Genomic DNA, 14,796 nt, shown 5'->3' with positions numbered 1-14,796 from the left:
GGGAAGAAGAGAGAGAGTGGGGGGGGGGAAAGAAGAGAGAGAAGAGTGGGGGGGGGAAAGAAGAGAGAGAAGAGTGGGGGGGGGAAAGAAGAGAGAAGAGTGGGGGGGGGAAAGAAGAGAGAGTGGGGGGGGGGGAAGAAGAGAGAGTGGGGGGGGGAAGAAGAGAGGAGAGTGGGGGGGGGAAGAAGAGAGAGAGTGGGGGGGGGGGGGAAGGAGAGAGAGAGTGGGGGGGGGGAAGGAGAGAGAAGAGTGGGGGGGGGAAAGAAGAGAGAAGAGTGGGGGGGAGGGAAAGAAGAGAGAAGAGTGGGGGGGGGAAGAAGAGAGAGTGTGTGGGGGGGGGGTAAGAAGAGAGAGTGAGTGGGGGGAGGAAGAAGAGAGAGAGAGTGGGGGGGGGGGAAGAGAGAGAGAGAGTGGGGGGGGAAGAAGAGAGAGAGCGTGGGGGGGGGGGGAAGAAGAGAGAAGAGTGGGGGAGGGGGAAGAAGAGAGAAGAGTGGGGGGGGGGAAAGAGAGAGTGGGGAGGAAGAAGAGTGGTGGGGGAAAGAGAGAGAGTGGTGGGGGGGGGGGAAAGAGAGAGAGAGAGAGGGAGAGAATGGGGGGGAGAGAGAGAGAGAGAGAGAGAGAGAGACACTGGCACTTGCTCGACTACGTCATTGTCTGAGCCACGGATCGCAAAGGTGTGCGCATCACCCGCGCCATGACAGGAGCTGACTACTGCTGGATGGACCATCGCCTAATCCGATCCATCATCAATATAAACATAGCCCCAAAGCAGAGGGGATAGCAGAAACAGTGTTGCAAAAAAGTTAATGCCTGGGCATTTAAAGACCCACTTAAGAGAGCCCGATACAGCCAGCACCTCACAGCCAATCTGGTGTGCCTTGATGACCCCGAGATGCTGAATGCCCACAGCGCTTGGTCTGCCCTCCCGGTCTCCATAACCAGTGCCCGTGAAGAAACGCTTGGTCACTCAACCAGAAAATACCAGCACTGGTTTGATTAAAATTATCAGGAGATCCAAGAACTAATAGATCCTAAGCGCAGAGCATTTCTGAGCCTCAAGCAACAACCCAACTCGGGAGCTACAAAGCAGACGGCTCAAGGCTGAAGTCCAACAAAAAAACTGGGACCTAAAGAGCAGGTGGTGGATGGAGAAAGCACAGGAGATACAACAACTGGCCGACAGCCACGATATGCGAGAATTCTTCATTGCTGTCAAGGCGAAACTCCCAAGACCCCAGCCTACTCCTGGCCAAGAACGAGGAAACAAGGACACCGAGGCTGTCAAGGCCCGCTGGAAGGAGCACTTTGAAGATCTTCTCAATCGAGTCTCTGCCTTTGACTCGAGTGTTCTCAAATCCATCCCACAGCATGCGACCCACCACCACCTCAATGAGACCCCAACGCTGCATGAGGTAAGCAAAGCCATAAAATAACTCAAGAATAACAAGGCTACAGGTGCGGATGGAATTTCTGTTAAGGCGCTACATGACCTCATCTCTCTCATTTGGGGGGAGGAGAGTATGCCGGGAGATCTGAGAGATGCAGTGATCTTGACCATCTTTAAAAAGGGGGACAAGTCTGACTGCAGCAACTACAGGGGAATCTCCCTGGTATCAGCCACTGGGAAGGTTGTCGCTAGAGTTCTCTTCAACCGTCTGCACCCTGTGGCCGAGGAGCTCCTCCCGGAATCACAGTGCGGATTTCGTACCCTACGGGGCACAACGAACATGATCTTTGCAGCACGACAGCTGCAGGAAAAATACAGGGAGCAGTGGCAGCCCCTTATACATGGCCTTTTTCGATCTTACAAAGGCCTTTGACAATGTTAACCATGAGGGTTTATGGAGCGTCCTCCTCAGTTTTGGATGCCCCCAAAAGTTTGTCAACATCCTTCGTCTGCTCCACGACGACATGCAGGCCGTGATCCTTACCAGCAGTTCCATTACAGACCAAACCCACGTCCGGACCGGGGTCAAATAGGGCTGCGTCATTGCTCCAACCTTCTTCTCAATCTTCCTCGCTGCCTTGCTCCACCTCACAGTCAACAAGCTCCCCCAGTGGGAATCTGTTTAACCTACGCCGCCTCCAGGTCAGGTCCAAGATCACCCCAACTTCTGTCGTTGAGCTGCAGTACGCGGACGCGGACGCGGACGACGCCTGCGTCTTCGCACATTGAGGCCGAACTCCAGGATATAGTTGATGTATTCACCAAGGCATATGAAAGCATGGGTCTTACACTTAACATCCGTAAGACAAAGATCCTCCACCAGCCTGTCCTCGCCACACACTACCCCCCAGTCATCAAGCTTCACGCACGGCCCTCGACAACGTGGACCACTTCCCACACCTCGGGAGACTTTTTTCAACAAAGGCAGACATTGATGCGGAGATTCAACATCGCCTCCAGAGAAAAAGAGTGTTCGAAGTCCAGGCCCTCAAATCTACCACCAAGCTCATGGTCTACAGGGCAAAAGTAATATCCACCCTCCTGTATGGATCAGAGGCATGGACGATGTACAGAAGACACCTCAAGTCGCTGGATATATCACCAACGATGTCGCCACAAGATCCTGTAAATTTCCTGGGAGGACAGGCGCACCAACATCAGTGTCCTCGTCCAAGCTAACATCCCCAGCATTGAAGCACTGACCACACTCCATCAGCTTCGCTGGGCAGGCCACATAGTTCGCATGCCAGACACAAGGCTCCCTAAGCAATTGCTCTATGCGGAGGTCTTTCACGGCAAACGAGCCAAAGGTGGGCAGTGGAAACGTTACAAGAACACCCTCAAAGCCTCCCTGGTAAAGTGCAACATCACCACTGACACCTGGGAGTCCCTGGCCGAAGACGCCCTAGGTGGAGAAAGTGCATCCAAGAGGGCTTTGAGCTCTTCGAATCGCAATGCCGCGAGCGAAGAGGTCAGGCGCAGGCAACAGAAGGAGCGTGCGGCAAATCAGTCTCACATCCCCCCCCCACTTTCCCCAACGAATCTGTCCCACCTGTGACAGGGTCTGTGGCTCTCGCATTGGACTGTTCAGCCACTAAAGGACTCACTTCGGAATGGAAGCAAGTCTTACTCGATTCCGAGGAACTGCCTATAATGATGATGTAGAAGGTCAGAAACTTGGGCTGAGGGGAGGAGATCAGGAACTTTGGGGGTGGGAGGAGGAGTGTCTTTGGGGAGGAATGAGAAGGTCTTAAACCACGAGAATGAGCCCAGTCTGTTCCAATGAGCTCTCTTCTGTCTGGAGTCTGCAGTCAGAATGGCTCGAATTACCCTTTGCAAAGAGAAACTGCTGGGTGTGTCTTATCCGCCAAGGGGACCAATCAGGACGTCATCAAGGGGGAGCAATCAGAGCTTTGGGTGTTGCAAATTAACACGTCTGTTTTCAACTTTGCTGCTCGCTGGCTTGTGGTTTTACTTTTCCTCTGCTGCTTTGATCCACGGTGACCTCCAATTTGCGTCAACTTTGCCATCATCTTTCTGCAATGCTACTGACTCTCCTTCCTACCACAGAACCTTGAACTCGCTACACTTCAAATAGCTTCTAGACTTCACTCACCTGCTTTGGACAGCGGTTTGTCAATGCTCCGTGCCGGCCCCATCTTCCTTATGTCAGCTTTGTCCTTCCATGGGACCTCTGAATTTGACCTATGTAACCTGAGCTTGTCCCATATCCATTGGCATGCGCACTTTGGCTGCTGCTCTGGACCCGTTCATTCAATACTTTTCCACTTTCCCCGCCTCTTTTCTTTTCTCTTTATCCCTCCCTGACTGCTCGCTCCTGTCATCATACCTCCTTTCATCTCTTCTCTCTCGGATACTCTGCCCTCCCAAATCATTACGCTTCGACCTTCCATCTCGCCTGCCGCCGTCCCAGGCGTGACTCCCTCTTAGATAATCCTCCAGCTTCCCCCTGCTTCACTTGACATTCTACAAAGGGGCCCATTGAGGCACTCGTCATTGCCTCCTTACGAGCAGCAACCACAACTGTCCCATCCTACTCTCTCGCCGACCTTCCCACCCAGCGTGACCACTGGGAACTAATCTTGCCAATCTCCTCCCCATCCAACTCATTCTCCTCAGCACTGACCCAGTGGACACCGGCAGTGGAGCAGCCATCACCGACCCTCCCTGCATCTCCCTCCAGAATGTCCATTCGTTTGCGAACAAGCCCTTGCCATCCATGAGCTTATCGTAGACGATTGCATCGACATCATGGCCCTAACAGAAACTTGGTTGAGGGGCAATGATACCTTACCCTTAAATGAAGCCTCCCCACCTGGCTAGACCTTCCACCACTTGCCCCTTTTATAGGGGGCACTTATATATATATCTGTGGTTTTACTGCCCAAAAAAAACCCCACAAAAAAAAAAAAAGGGCATGTGAAAAGTGTAGTGTCCCCCAGATCAGGGTGCACTTGACTTAAATGTTTAATTTTGTCCTATCAAAAGAGTTGCCCTGGGTCAGACCGCCATGGTGGCTGTGTGGCTCTCATCAGCAAATCACACCTTGGTCTGCCCCCTATTCCTCCTGCACTTTTTCCTCCTTTGAACATCTTACCTTATTCCACCCCTCTCACTTAAAATTCTCATTTTCTACTGCCCACCCAAGTACCATAAAAATGTTACCAATACTTCTTCACTGCTTTCCTCCCTCATCCTCTGCACCGAACGCCTTCTCATCTTCAGTGACTTCAACCTCCATCTCAATTCATTCCTATTCCCACCAAACATCTGACCATCCCCATAATCTCACCCTCCAAGTAAACAGCCCAACGCATATTTGTGGCCACCTCCTCGAACTTGCCATCTTTCATGGCCTCGCTGCTCCCATCATGTCAATCGTAGATAAGGCCATCTTGGACCACTTCCTTATATCGTTCTCCACCCACAACCCCCCTTCCACCCCCACCTCATTCTGCATCCGCCCTTGGAAAAAAACTCCCGACACTAACAACTGCACTTATGATCTCCCAATTGTCCAGTCTTTGGTCCTCCATTCACCATGACATTTCTGCAGCTACCGATCTGCTTAATCACACCCTCACCACCACCTTTGATGCCCTAGTCCCTATTAAAATAATTTCTCTCACCCTGTCTGTTCCACCTGGTACAGCCCTCATCTTCGCTCCCTTAAGTCCAAGGGACGCAGACATAAACGGATATGGCAGACAACTGGTTTAGCCATTCACCGCTAGAACTGGCTGGAAGACATAAAGCATTATCGGGTCCTGTTCTTGTCTGCCAAAATTGCTCACTATTCCAGAATCATTCTGGAATGTAAAGATAAACCCAGGATTCTATTCTCCACTAACCATATTCTTAAGCTCCTCTCCCCAGTCTCCAACATCACGATTGACAATAAGTTTGAGGAGCTCATGGACTTCTTTGTGTCCAAGATTGAGAGCATCCGTTCAGCTGCCTCTTCCCTTCCTTCCCCTAGCCCACGGGCCAAACACCCTCTAAGGATCCCCCTTGCCCTGACCTAACATCTTTCTCCAGTTTCTCTCCGATCTCCCCTCATGACCTCTCCGAGCTCATCTTGTCCACGAGACCCACTTCCTGCTCCCTTGACCCTATTCCCACCAAACAGCTGACCACCCAACTGCTACGTTAGCTGACATTGTTAACGGTTCTCTCTCCTCAGGTACTGCCCCCTCAAGTCTGCTGCCATCAGCTGGAAAGCAGTGACAGGATTGGACTAAGTCAGCATGGATTTATGAAAGGGAAATCATGCTTGACGAATCTTCTGGAATTTTTTGTGGATGTAACTAGCAGAGTGGACAAGGGAGAACCAGTGGATATGGTGTATTTGGACTTTCAAAAAAGGGTGTGCAAAATCAAAGCGCATGGTATTGGGGGTAATGTACTGACGTGGATAGAGAACTGGTTGGCAGAGAGTCAGGATAAACGGGTCCTTTTCAGAATGGCAGGCAGTGACCAGCGGAGTGCCGCAGGGCTCAGTGCTGGGACCCCAGCTCTTTACAATATACATTAACAATTTAGATGAAGGAATTGAGTGTAATATCTCCAAGTTTGCAGATGACACTAAACTGGGTGGCGGTGTGAGCTGTGAGGAGGACGCTAAGAGGCTGCAGGGTGACTTGGACAGGTTAGGTGAGTGGACAAATGCATGGCAGATGCAGTATAATGTGGATAAATGTGAGGTTATCCATTTTGGGGGAAAAAACACGAAGGCAGAATATTATCTGGATGGCGGCAGATTAGGAAAAGGGGAGGTGCAACGAGACCTGGGTGTCATGGTTCATCAGTCACTGAAAGTTGGCATGCAGGTACAGCAGGTGGTGAAGGCGGCAAATGGTATGTTGGCCTTCATAGCTAAGGGATTTGAGTATAGGAGCAGGGAGGTCTTACTGCAGTTGTACAGGGCATTAGTGAGACCTCACCTGGAATAGTGTGTTCAGTTTTGGTCTCCTAATCTGAGGAAGGACGTTCTTGCTATTGAGGGAGTGCAGTGAAGGTTCACCAGACTGATTCCAGGGATGGATGGACTGTCATATGAGGAGAGACTGGATCAACTGGGCCTTTATTCACTGGAGTTTAGAAGAACGAGAGGGGATCGCATAGAAACGTATAAGATTCTGACGGGCCTGACAGGTTAGATGCGGGAAGAATGTTCCCGATGTTGGGGAAGTCCAGAACCAAGGGACAGAGCCTTAGGATAATGGGTCGGCCATTTAGGACTGAGATAAGGAGAAACTTCTTCACTCAGAGTTGTTAACCTGTGGAATTCCCTACCGCAGAGAGTTGTTGATGCCAGTTCATTGGCTATATTCAAGAGGGAGTTAGATGTGGCCTTTACGGATAAAGGGATCAAGGGGTAGGGAGAGAAAGCAGGAAAGGTGTACTGAGGTGAATGATCAGCCATGATCATATTGAATGGTGGTGCAGGCTCGAAGGGCCGAATGGCCTACTCCTGCACCTATTTTCTATGTTTCTATGTATCACCTCTCACCTCAAAAAAACCCTCGACCCCTTCCGTCCTTGCAAACTACCGCCACATCTCCAAACTCGCTTTCCTCTCCAAAGTCCTTGAATGTGTTGTCGCCTCCTAAATCCATACCCATATCTTTCCCTCAACTCCATGTTTGAATGCCTCCAATCCGGTTTCCGTGCCTACCAAAGTACCGAATCAGCTCTCATAAAAGTCACCAACGATATCCTTTGTGACTGTGACAAAGGCAAACTATCCCTCCTCGTCCTTCTTTACTGGTCTGCAGTCTTTGACATGGTTGATCACTCCATCCTTCTCGCACACCTCTCCACTGTTGTCCAGCTGAATGGGACTGCACTCGCCTGGTTCCATTCATATATCTAAATCGTAGCCAGTGTATCACCTGCAACGGCTTCTCTTCCCGCTCCTGCAGCGTTTCTTCTGGTGTCCCACAAGGATCGATCCTTGATCCCCTCCTATTTCTCATCTACATGTTGCTCCTTGGCGACATCATCCGAAAACACAGTCAGTTTCCACATGTACGCTGATGACACCCAGCTCTACCTCACTACCACTTCTCTCGACCCTTCAAGTCTCTAAATTGTCAAGACTGCTTGCCCGATATCCAGTTCTGGATGAGCAGAAATTTTCTCCAATTAAATATTGGGAAAACCGAAGCTAGTTTTCGGTCCCTGGCACAAACTCCGTTCCATAGCCACTGTCACTATCCCTCTCCCCAACTTCTGTTCAAGGCTGAACCACACTGTTTGCAAACTTGGTGTCATATGACCCTGAAATTAGCTTTTGACCACATATCCACAGCATAACTAAGACCGCCTATTTCCACCTCTATAACATTGCCCGTCTCTGCCCTTGCCTCAGCTCATCCACTGCTGAAACCCTCATCCATGCCTTCGTTACCTCTAGACTTGTCTATTCCAATGCACTCATGGCTGGCCTCCCACATTCTACCCTACGTAAACTAGGAGGTGATCCAAAACTTGGCTGCCCATGTCCTAACTCGCACCAAGTCCCGCTCACCCATCACCCCTGTGCTCACTAACCTACATTGGTTCCCGCTTATGCAATGCCTCGATTTCAAAATTCTCATCTTTTTTTCAAATCCCTTCATGGCCTCGCCCCTCCCCATCTCTGCAATCTCCTTCAGCCCCACAACCCAACCCAAGATATCTGCACTCCTTTAATTCTGCCCTCGAGCATCCCTGATTATAATCGCTCAACCATTGGTGGTTATGCGTGCCTTCAGCTGCCTGGACCCCAAGCTCTGTAATTCCCTGCCTAAAGCTCTCTGCCTCTCTTTCCTCCTTTAAGACTTTCCTTAAAATCTACCTCTTTGACTAAGCTTTTGGTCACCTGCCCTAATTTCTCCTCATGTGGTTTGGTGTCAAATGTTTTTGTCTCACAATACTCCTTGAAGCACCTTGGGACCTTTCAACACGCTAAAGGCGCTGTATAAATACAAGTTGTTGTTGTTGACGACTGAGAATTCTGCCCCTTGATTGGCTGCTTAGACTGCCTGGAGACGTCACAGCAGTCAAATCGAGGGAATCCCTATTAAGATCCATCGAATTCAATTCAAGGTCAGAATACCAGAAGTTCTCAACACAGGGATTGCGAGATCCTTGTGCGGAGTGTACTTCAGGGCCAGCAGCAAATGTCTTTGCTTCGCTGCTGACCACAACTTAAGGGCTATTGTCTGGAATCTGTACAAAACAAATTCTGTACAAAAATCGTTGCTAGCTTTAAAAAAAAAAGTGGTACAATTGTCAACAAGTTTGGCAAACCCAGATCAATTTTGCGAAGAGAATAAACTACATGGACAAAATTCATTCTATATATTTATGTATCAATGAGTGAAGAAATAGTACCTGAACAGGCCTGAAAGGCTCACCATCTGTACCCTTCCACTTGGAGAACAGGAGACAGACCATCTTCTCTATATCATTCCGTGGCCAAAGGATAAAGTCCATCTCCTGTGTACAGCCAATTACATCCTAACAGAGAGGGGGAAAATTCCCACATAGGCATTAAATGGGGTTCACATCAGGAACAGCAACCACAAAATGTCAGTGATTCCAATCTGAGCCATCTTTCCTAATCAAGTTTGATAGCTTTGGTGCTCATGGTACAAGATAAGCTGGAGATCAGAGGCATTATGCATTTCCTACAGCAGCTTGCTGTGTCGATCACACCATCCTTTCTTTTGGTGCAAAAGGCTGAAATATCTTGTATTGTAATGCCAGGCTACATGTACAACACAAGAATTGATATGCTTTCTTTTAGTGGAGTAGTTAAGAGTCTAACCTACTTGGATAACAAAGTTTGGTCATTCGGCGGATTAAATTGCTCCCTGCAGATGATCATGTTACCTTAGCCAAATTACTTTTCAGGATTCCTTTGTGGTTACCCAGCATCTTCACCAGTGGGAACAAACTTTTCAGGGATTCCTTGTAGGGTCAAGGCAGTCCTGTCTCTCAAAACTAAGAGAGGTATCTGGGTGTTTTAAAGGGGCAATTTATAATGCAAGGTTTACATTTACAACACATAGAAAGAGAATATAATATAACTTTATTTTATATCAAATGATTCAAGCATGAATCGAATTACCAGAAGCGATGTGATTTCTGCATAACAATACAGAATCTAGAGTAACTGTTCAGTTAAGCTTTTTACTGGCACTAACAATGCTACCAACTTTGATACGAGTGAGCAGATGGATGTAAATGTGTGCACAAATCAATTTTTGCCTAAGACAGGTATAGATCCAGCATCACAACATAGTCCATTGCACAGCTGTCTGTGGATACCAGTTTAAACAACAACAACATAAGGGTATTGAATAATAGTCCAATCCATGAGGAAGTTTTTGGCTTAGTGGTACCATTTCCGCCTCTGAGTTAGAAGGTGCAGGGCTCAAACCCCGCTCCAGCACACTGGATTCACCAGTTCTGAATTCTGGGTTCACATATGGTGCGATGCAGAAACCACAGCAAATCAGGGTATGGTCTGCATTAGAATAGATAAATGGTTATACATGTACAAGAGTATTAATAGTTGTTTCATCCGTTGACAAAAGATCTACACCCAAAACATGAACCTTAAGATAACGAAAGAGCTGCTGTGTTATTCCAGCATTTTCTATTTTGATTTTCCGATTTCAAGCTTTTTTTTCTTATTTTTGTAGTCAATTTATAACATGCTACCAGATGAGACTATTATGTGCTATTATGAAAATAAACAAACCTGAACCTTTGAATATTCTGAAACAAAAAAGTTCATCTGACTTACCCTGCGCATGGACTGGTAGCGAGGTGCGTGAAGCTGCACTACATCCTTCTGCAGCAGCTCTATGGAACTGTCCAGGGAGTAGCTGGACTCCCGTACGCCTTTGAGGATATTTTCTTCATAGTTATTGGTCATAACTGGTACCACTTCAGCCACTTCAAATAGTGCCGACTTTTTCTTCTTAAAAACAAAACACCAGAGGTAGAATTCTTGAAATAAAAGGACCAATTTTCTATCTATACCATTTTTCATTTTCTATTCTTAGTCAGCTTTCTATTTTCTATCTCAAACTGGAATTATAATATTTGGATTCAGTGATGGCCCAGCAGCTGGTTCTTTTTATAAAGGGATGAAAAGAATACACCATTTCAAAGGGCCCTAGTCATTTATTGAGCACAGGGACCATAAACTGTTGAAGAACTGTTCCAACACGGTGCAAAATACTAACAATTATGAAGGAATAAATCAATACACTGTTTAAAGCACAGCAAGAAACTGAACAAAACAAAGGGAAACTTATAAAACTAAATTATGTTAATCCTGGTTAGTTTACCTGATTTCCATTTTCAAACTTTTAAAGACTACAAAATGTTTTAAATACTTTACTGCACATAATCATGAATATAAAAGGAATAATTTCCAGTCAAACCATTTTCAAAGGGAACCAAAATTAATGCTTTGTAGGGTGGTAAAATAAAAATCAGCATGGGAAAGAAAAGTTGAAGAATGACAGAGGGGATTAATTTAATCCAAAAGTAAGAATTAATTAAATGATATGCATCTGTACGGGAGTGGGGTGGGTGAGGGGGGGAAGAAAAAGAGGAAAATGTTCACACAGAATTACTTAGAAAAGTGCAGAAAAAGGCCACTCAGTCCAAGCAGTCCATGTTGTTTATCTTCATCACAAGTTCCTACTCCCATTTGCCTGCTCTGTTCCCAGGTCGCTTTATTCTCCTTCAACTATCTATCGATCCTATTAAATTCTGACATGGCCTCTACTCCAATCAGTAACTCTAGTCGTTCATTTCACAGCTTCAAGAGTGCGTGCATGCCCCTCTGACACCTGAAATGCAGCCAGCGTGAGTACCATTTCACCATTACATTCTGTGCTCTCTCTTTCCTGGGGCAGATCCCTTTGTCAACCATAGGTTCCAACTCTTGTTTTAAGGGTTATTCACTAAATGCTCAAGGGGGCAAAGTCAGAATAAACAGAAGCATCTCTAGATGACAGAAAGCAGCCTGTTTAACTGCATATGAAACAGAATAATTATGTACATTAGAATATGGTTTAACATTTTGGAATTCTGCAAATGTTTTAATTAAAATATACATGATTGAGCAATAGATGCTCTTTACAGAATGCAAGACTTTCAGAGGCCACATAGTGTAAATCTTAATTTCAACTATCATTCTAGGTCGATGGCTAAGTTTCATAACACTTTGTGATATAGTGCTCTCCTTATTCTTGTCCTGGCCAAAAATTAAGAGGGAAAAAATGCAGAGTGTTTGAGAATTCTCTTCCACCAATACAGTAACACGAACACTGGCCAGTATACATAAATACATTTTAAGTTTTATCTTCAATGACAATTTGAATAGACTAAAGGTCAAAAAGCAAAGTTTCCCCCACAAATGATTTGTTCCCCCAATAACATATGTTATTATTGGCTTCAAAATTATAAATGTTATCTTGTGTATGATAATTATGAATACAGCAGAAGACACACACACATACCTGTAGAGTCTCTCTGCAGCAGCCTCGCCTCCATTTTCAATACCCTCACCCTCCCTGCATCTCACACACTCCATTTCCTTTTATCAGTTCTCCTCTATACTTTCTGTATTCAGCTTGGTTCTCTACTATCTTATGAGCCTGACATTTATCATAAGCCTCCTTTTATCAGTTTCACTTTAATCTCTATATCTTTAGTCATTCAGGGACCTCTAGCTTTGGATGCCCTTCTTGTCCCCCTTGTGGGAATGCGCCTAGTCTGTACCAAAGCTATCTGTTTTGAAAGCCTCCCATTAGTCATTTACTGTTTTACCTGCCAATCTTTGATTCCAATCCACCTGGCCAGATCCCTCCAACTCCATGCAATTAGCCCTCCTATAGTTGAGTATTTTCACATTTGATTGTTCCCTGTCCTTGCCCTTAACTAATCATCCAAAATATTATATCCACATAGCAATCTTCTCCAATCTCCACTGACTTCTCATACCGCAAATAAGTTGACTTGAAAATTCTCAACCCAAACTCAAACCCCTCCTCGGCCTCATCGTTCTTAAATTTAATGTGATCTAATTTCGCATTACATCCTTGTCCATAACCTTCACTCCTTTAATGTTTGGTTCCATATTTGACCCTGAAACGAGCTTTCGACCACACTTGCACAGCATAACTAAGACCGCCTATTTCCACCTCCGTAACATCGTCCATCTCCACCCATGCCTTTGTTACCTCTAGACTTGACTATTCCAAAGCACTCCTGGCTGGCCTCCCACATTCTACCCTACATAAACTTAAGGTGATCCAAAACTCAGCTGCCCGTGTCCTAACTCGCACCAAGTTCCATTCACCCATCCCCCTTGGCTCCCGGTTAAGCAATGCTTCAATTTCAAAATTCTCATCCTTGTTTTCAAATCCCTCCATGGCCTTGCCCTCCCTATCTCTAATCTCCTTCAATGCCCCCCCCAAAAAAATGAAAAATTCCTAATTCTGCCCTCTTGAGCATCCCTGATTAGAACTGCTCAACCAGTGGTGGCCGTGCCTTCTGTTGCCTAGGCCCTAACCTCTGGAATTCCCTGAAAAAACCTCTCCACCTCTCTTTCCTCCTTTAAGACGTTCTTTAAAACCTACCTCAATATAAATATACATTGTTGTAGTATAGCTATTCTAAGACCAGGAACTGCAGTGTAAATGCACTCTAACATTACATCCTTTAAATAAGTTAAGTCAAACTATCTTTCATTTCACATATGAAACAATTCCATGTCTGGTGGGTACAAACTGTGCTAGATTTCAGTGCCGACAGATGTGTTAAAACAAGATAAAATAAATTACCTACCTTATCTTTGAATACAAAGGCAATGTACATCTTGAAGTCAAACTGATCTGCCAGAGATTCTTTCTTCTTTCTAAGTTGAGCACGCAGTCGATTCAAAGTCTGGTTCTTCCGAGAGTGTGGGTCGCCCATTTTGTTTGGATGAGTGGCAACCCTCTTTCTAGCTTACCAGAAATTGACAAAACCTAACAAGGGCAATTTCTCTCAAAAGAAAACAGCGCAACAGAACAAACAAGTCTGGTAGTGCTAACTTTAAAAAAAAAATTCTACCACAACTACTAGACCAGAAAGTCTAAAACTGTGTTGTGCAAAAACTTAGGATAAATGTAGGCCAGAGTCCAGTCATGATAACAGTCCCTATATATACATGGTTTCATGGGAGTGCAGGGAATTAGACTTTGTTTTTAATTCACATTAACAAAACCTACAAACCAAAGCAATCCAAATTAATGCTAGATTTTAATCCGTTGAACTAAAACTAGTTTACAATGATGGATGCCAATGAATCTAACCAACAAATTAAACACCTAACTGTAATTCGTGTGTGCCCAAAGACGACACAGAAATGATGCAGCCACATCCCATGTTTACATACAAGCCAGTTTTTGCCTTTTTACACAAAAGACAGCCTGAAAACTCTACCTACAGCCTCTGACATGGCTGTCTTCAAACATATTGGACTAGGTTGTTGCTTTTTTTTTCCTTTTAATTTTTTTCTTTTAAGGACAGACAATAAAAGGGAAAGTGGAGGATTGCACTGGCACATCAACTACATGGCGCTGTTCGTTGGCACCTGGGCAGAAACAAACAAAAAACCAAGCAAAAGGCATTTCTAACTTTATCAAAGAGACGGGTTCAATCAACACCATGGTGGCAAACCTTTAGCCCGTTTCCTGACATTTCCCTGCACTGAAAAACAAAACAAAAAAAATTAAATCATTTGTTTATCATGTTTGCTCCTTCAGACCCTCTCGCTCAGGCACAGCTGTTGAGTTTCTGCTGCTTCCCCTTATTTTTTTTTTGTTTTAGATTTCTCTCTTGCCTCCTTTCCTAAGCTGTTTGTATTTAATATATATATATATATATATATTGCAAACCAACGTTCAATGTCACTCCCCGCCCATGTCAAGAAGAGACCACGAACCCGGTCAAACCCGTCAGTGTGAGCGAACCGCGCTCTCTGCGCTCTCGGTCACCCATAGTCTTAAAGCGGGCTATTGGTTTGAGAAAACCGCACAAAGCAGCGGCCTGGCCCCCGGGTACTTCAGTCTGCCTCCGGGTAGATTTTATTTTTCTGTCTCCCTCTCTCAACGTCCGATGTAGAGCTCTGACCTGCTCTATCTATCTATCTATCTATCTATATATTATATATATATCGGCCTTTTTTCTCTCTGCCTCTCGTTCCCAGCTCGGGCCTGCCGCGCTCCCTCCCTCCTTCGCTGGTTCCCTCCCTCCCGCAGCCGCTCCTC

At 45.9% G+C, this 14,796-nt stretch overlaps 1 protein-coding gene across 2 annotated transcripts in view; it reads right to left on the bottom strand.

The window, feature by feature from the left end:
- Nucleotides 1-14,796, bottom strand: part of c5h6orf62 (chromosome 5 C6orf62 homolog) — a 24,392-nt gene extending 9,596 nt beyond the window's left edge. The window contains exons 1-3 of one of the 2 annotated variants that reach the window (XM_070880616.1): nt 13,331-14,796; nt 10,269-10,442; nt 8,849-8,974 (exon numbers count right to left, since the gene is read on the bottom strand). In XM_070880616.1, the coding sequence (XP_070736717.1) occupies nt 8,849-8,974; nt 10,269-10,442; nt 13,331-13,459 (429 nt within the window). In that variant the 5' untranslated portion in view covers nt 13,460-14,796. Of the gene's footprint in view, nt 1-8,848; nt 8,975-10,268; nt 10,446-13,330 lie in introns of both variants that reach the window. The other variant, XM_070880615.1, reaches the window with a different exon arrangement.

Source organism: Pristiophorus japonicus, chromosome 5 (assembly GCF_044704955.1).
Source record: "Pristiophorus japonicus isolate sPriJap1 chromosome 5, sPriJap1.hap1, whole genome shotgun sequence".
Taxonomy (NCBI): Eukaryota; Metazoa; Chordata; class Chondrichthyes; family Pristiophoridae; genus Pristiophorus; species Pristiophorus japonicus.
This window is presented reverse-complemented; position numbering and strand designations above follow the sequence as displayed.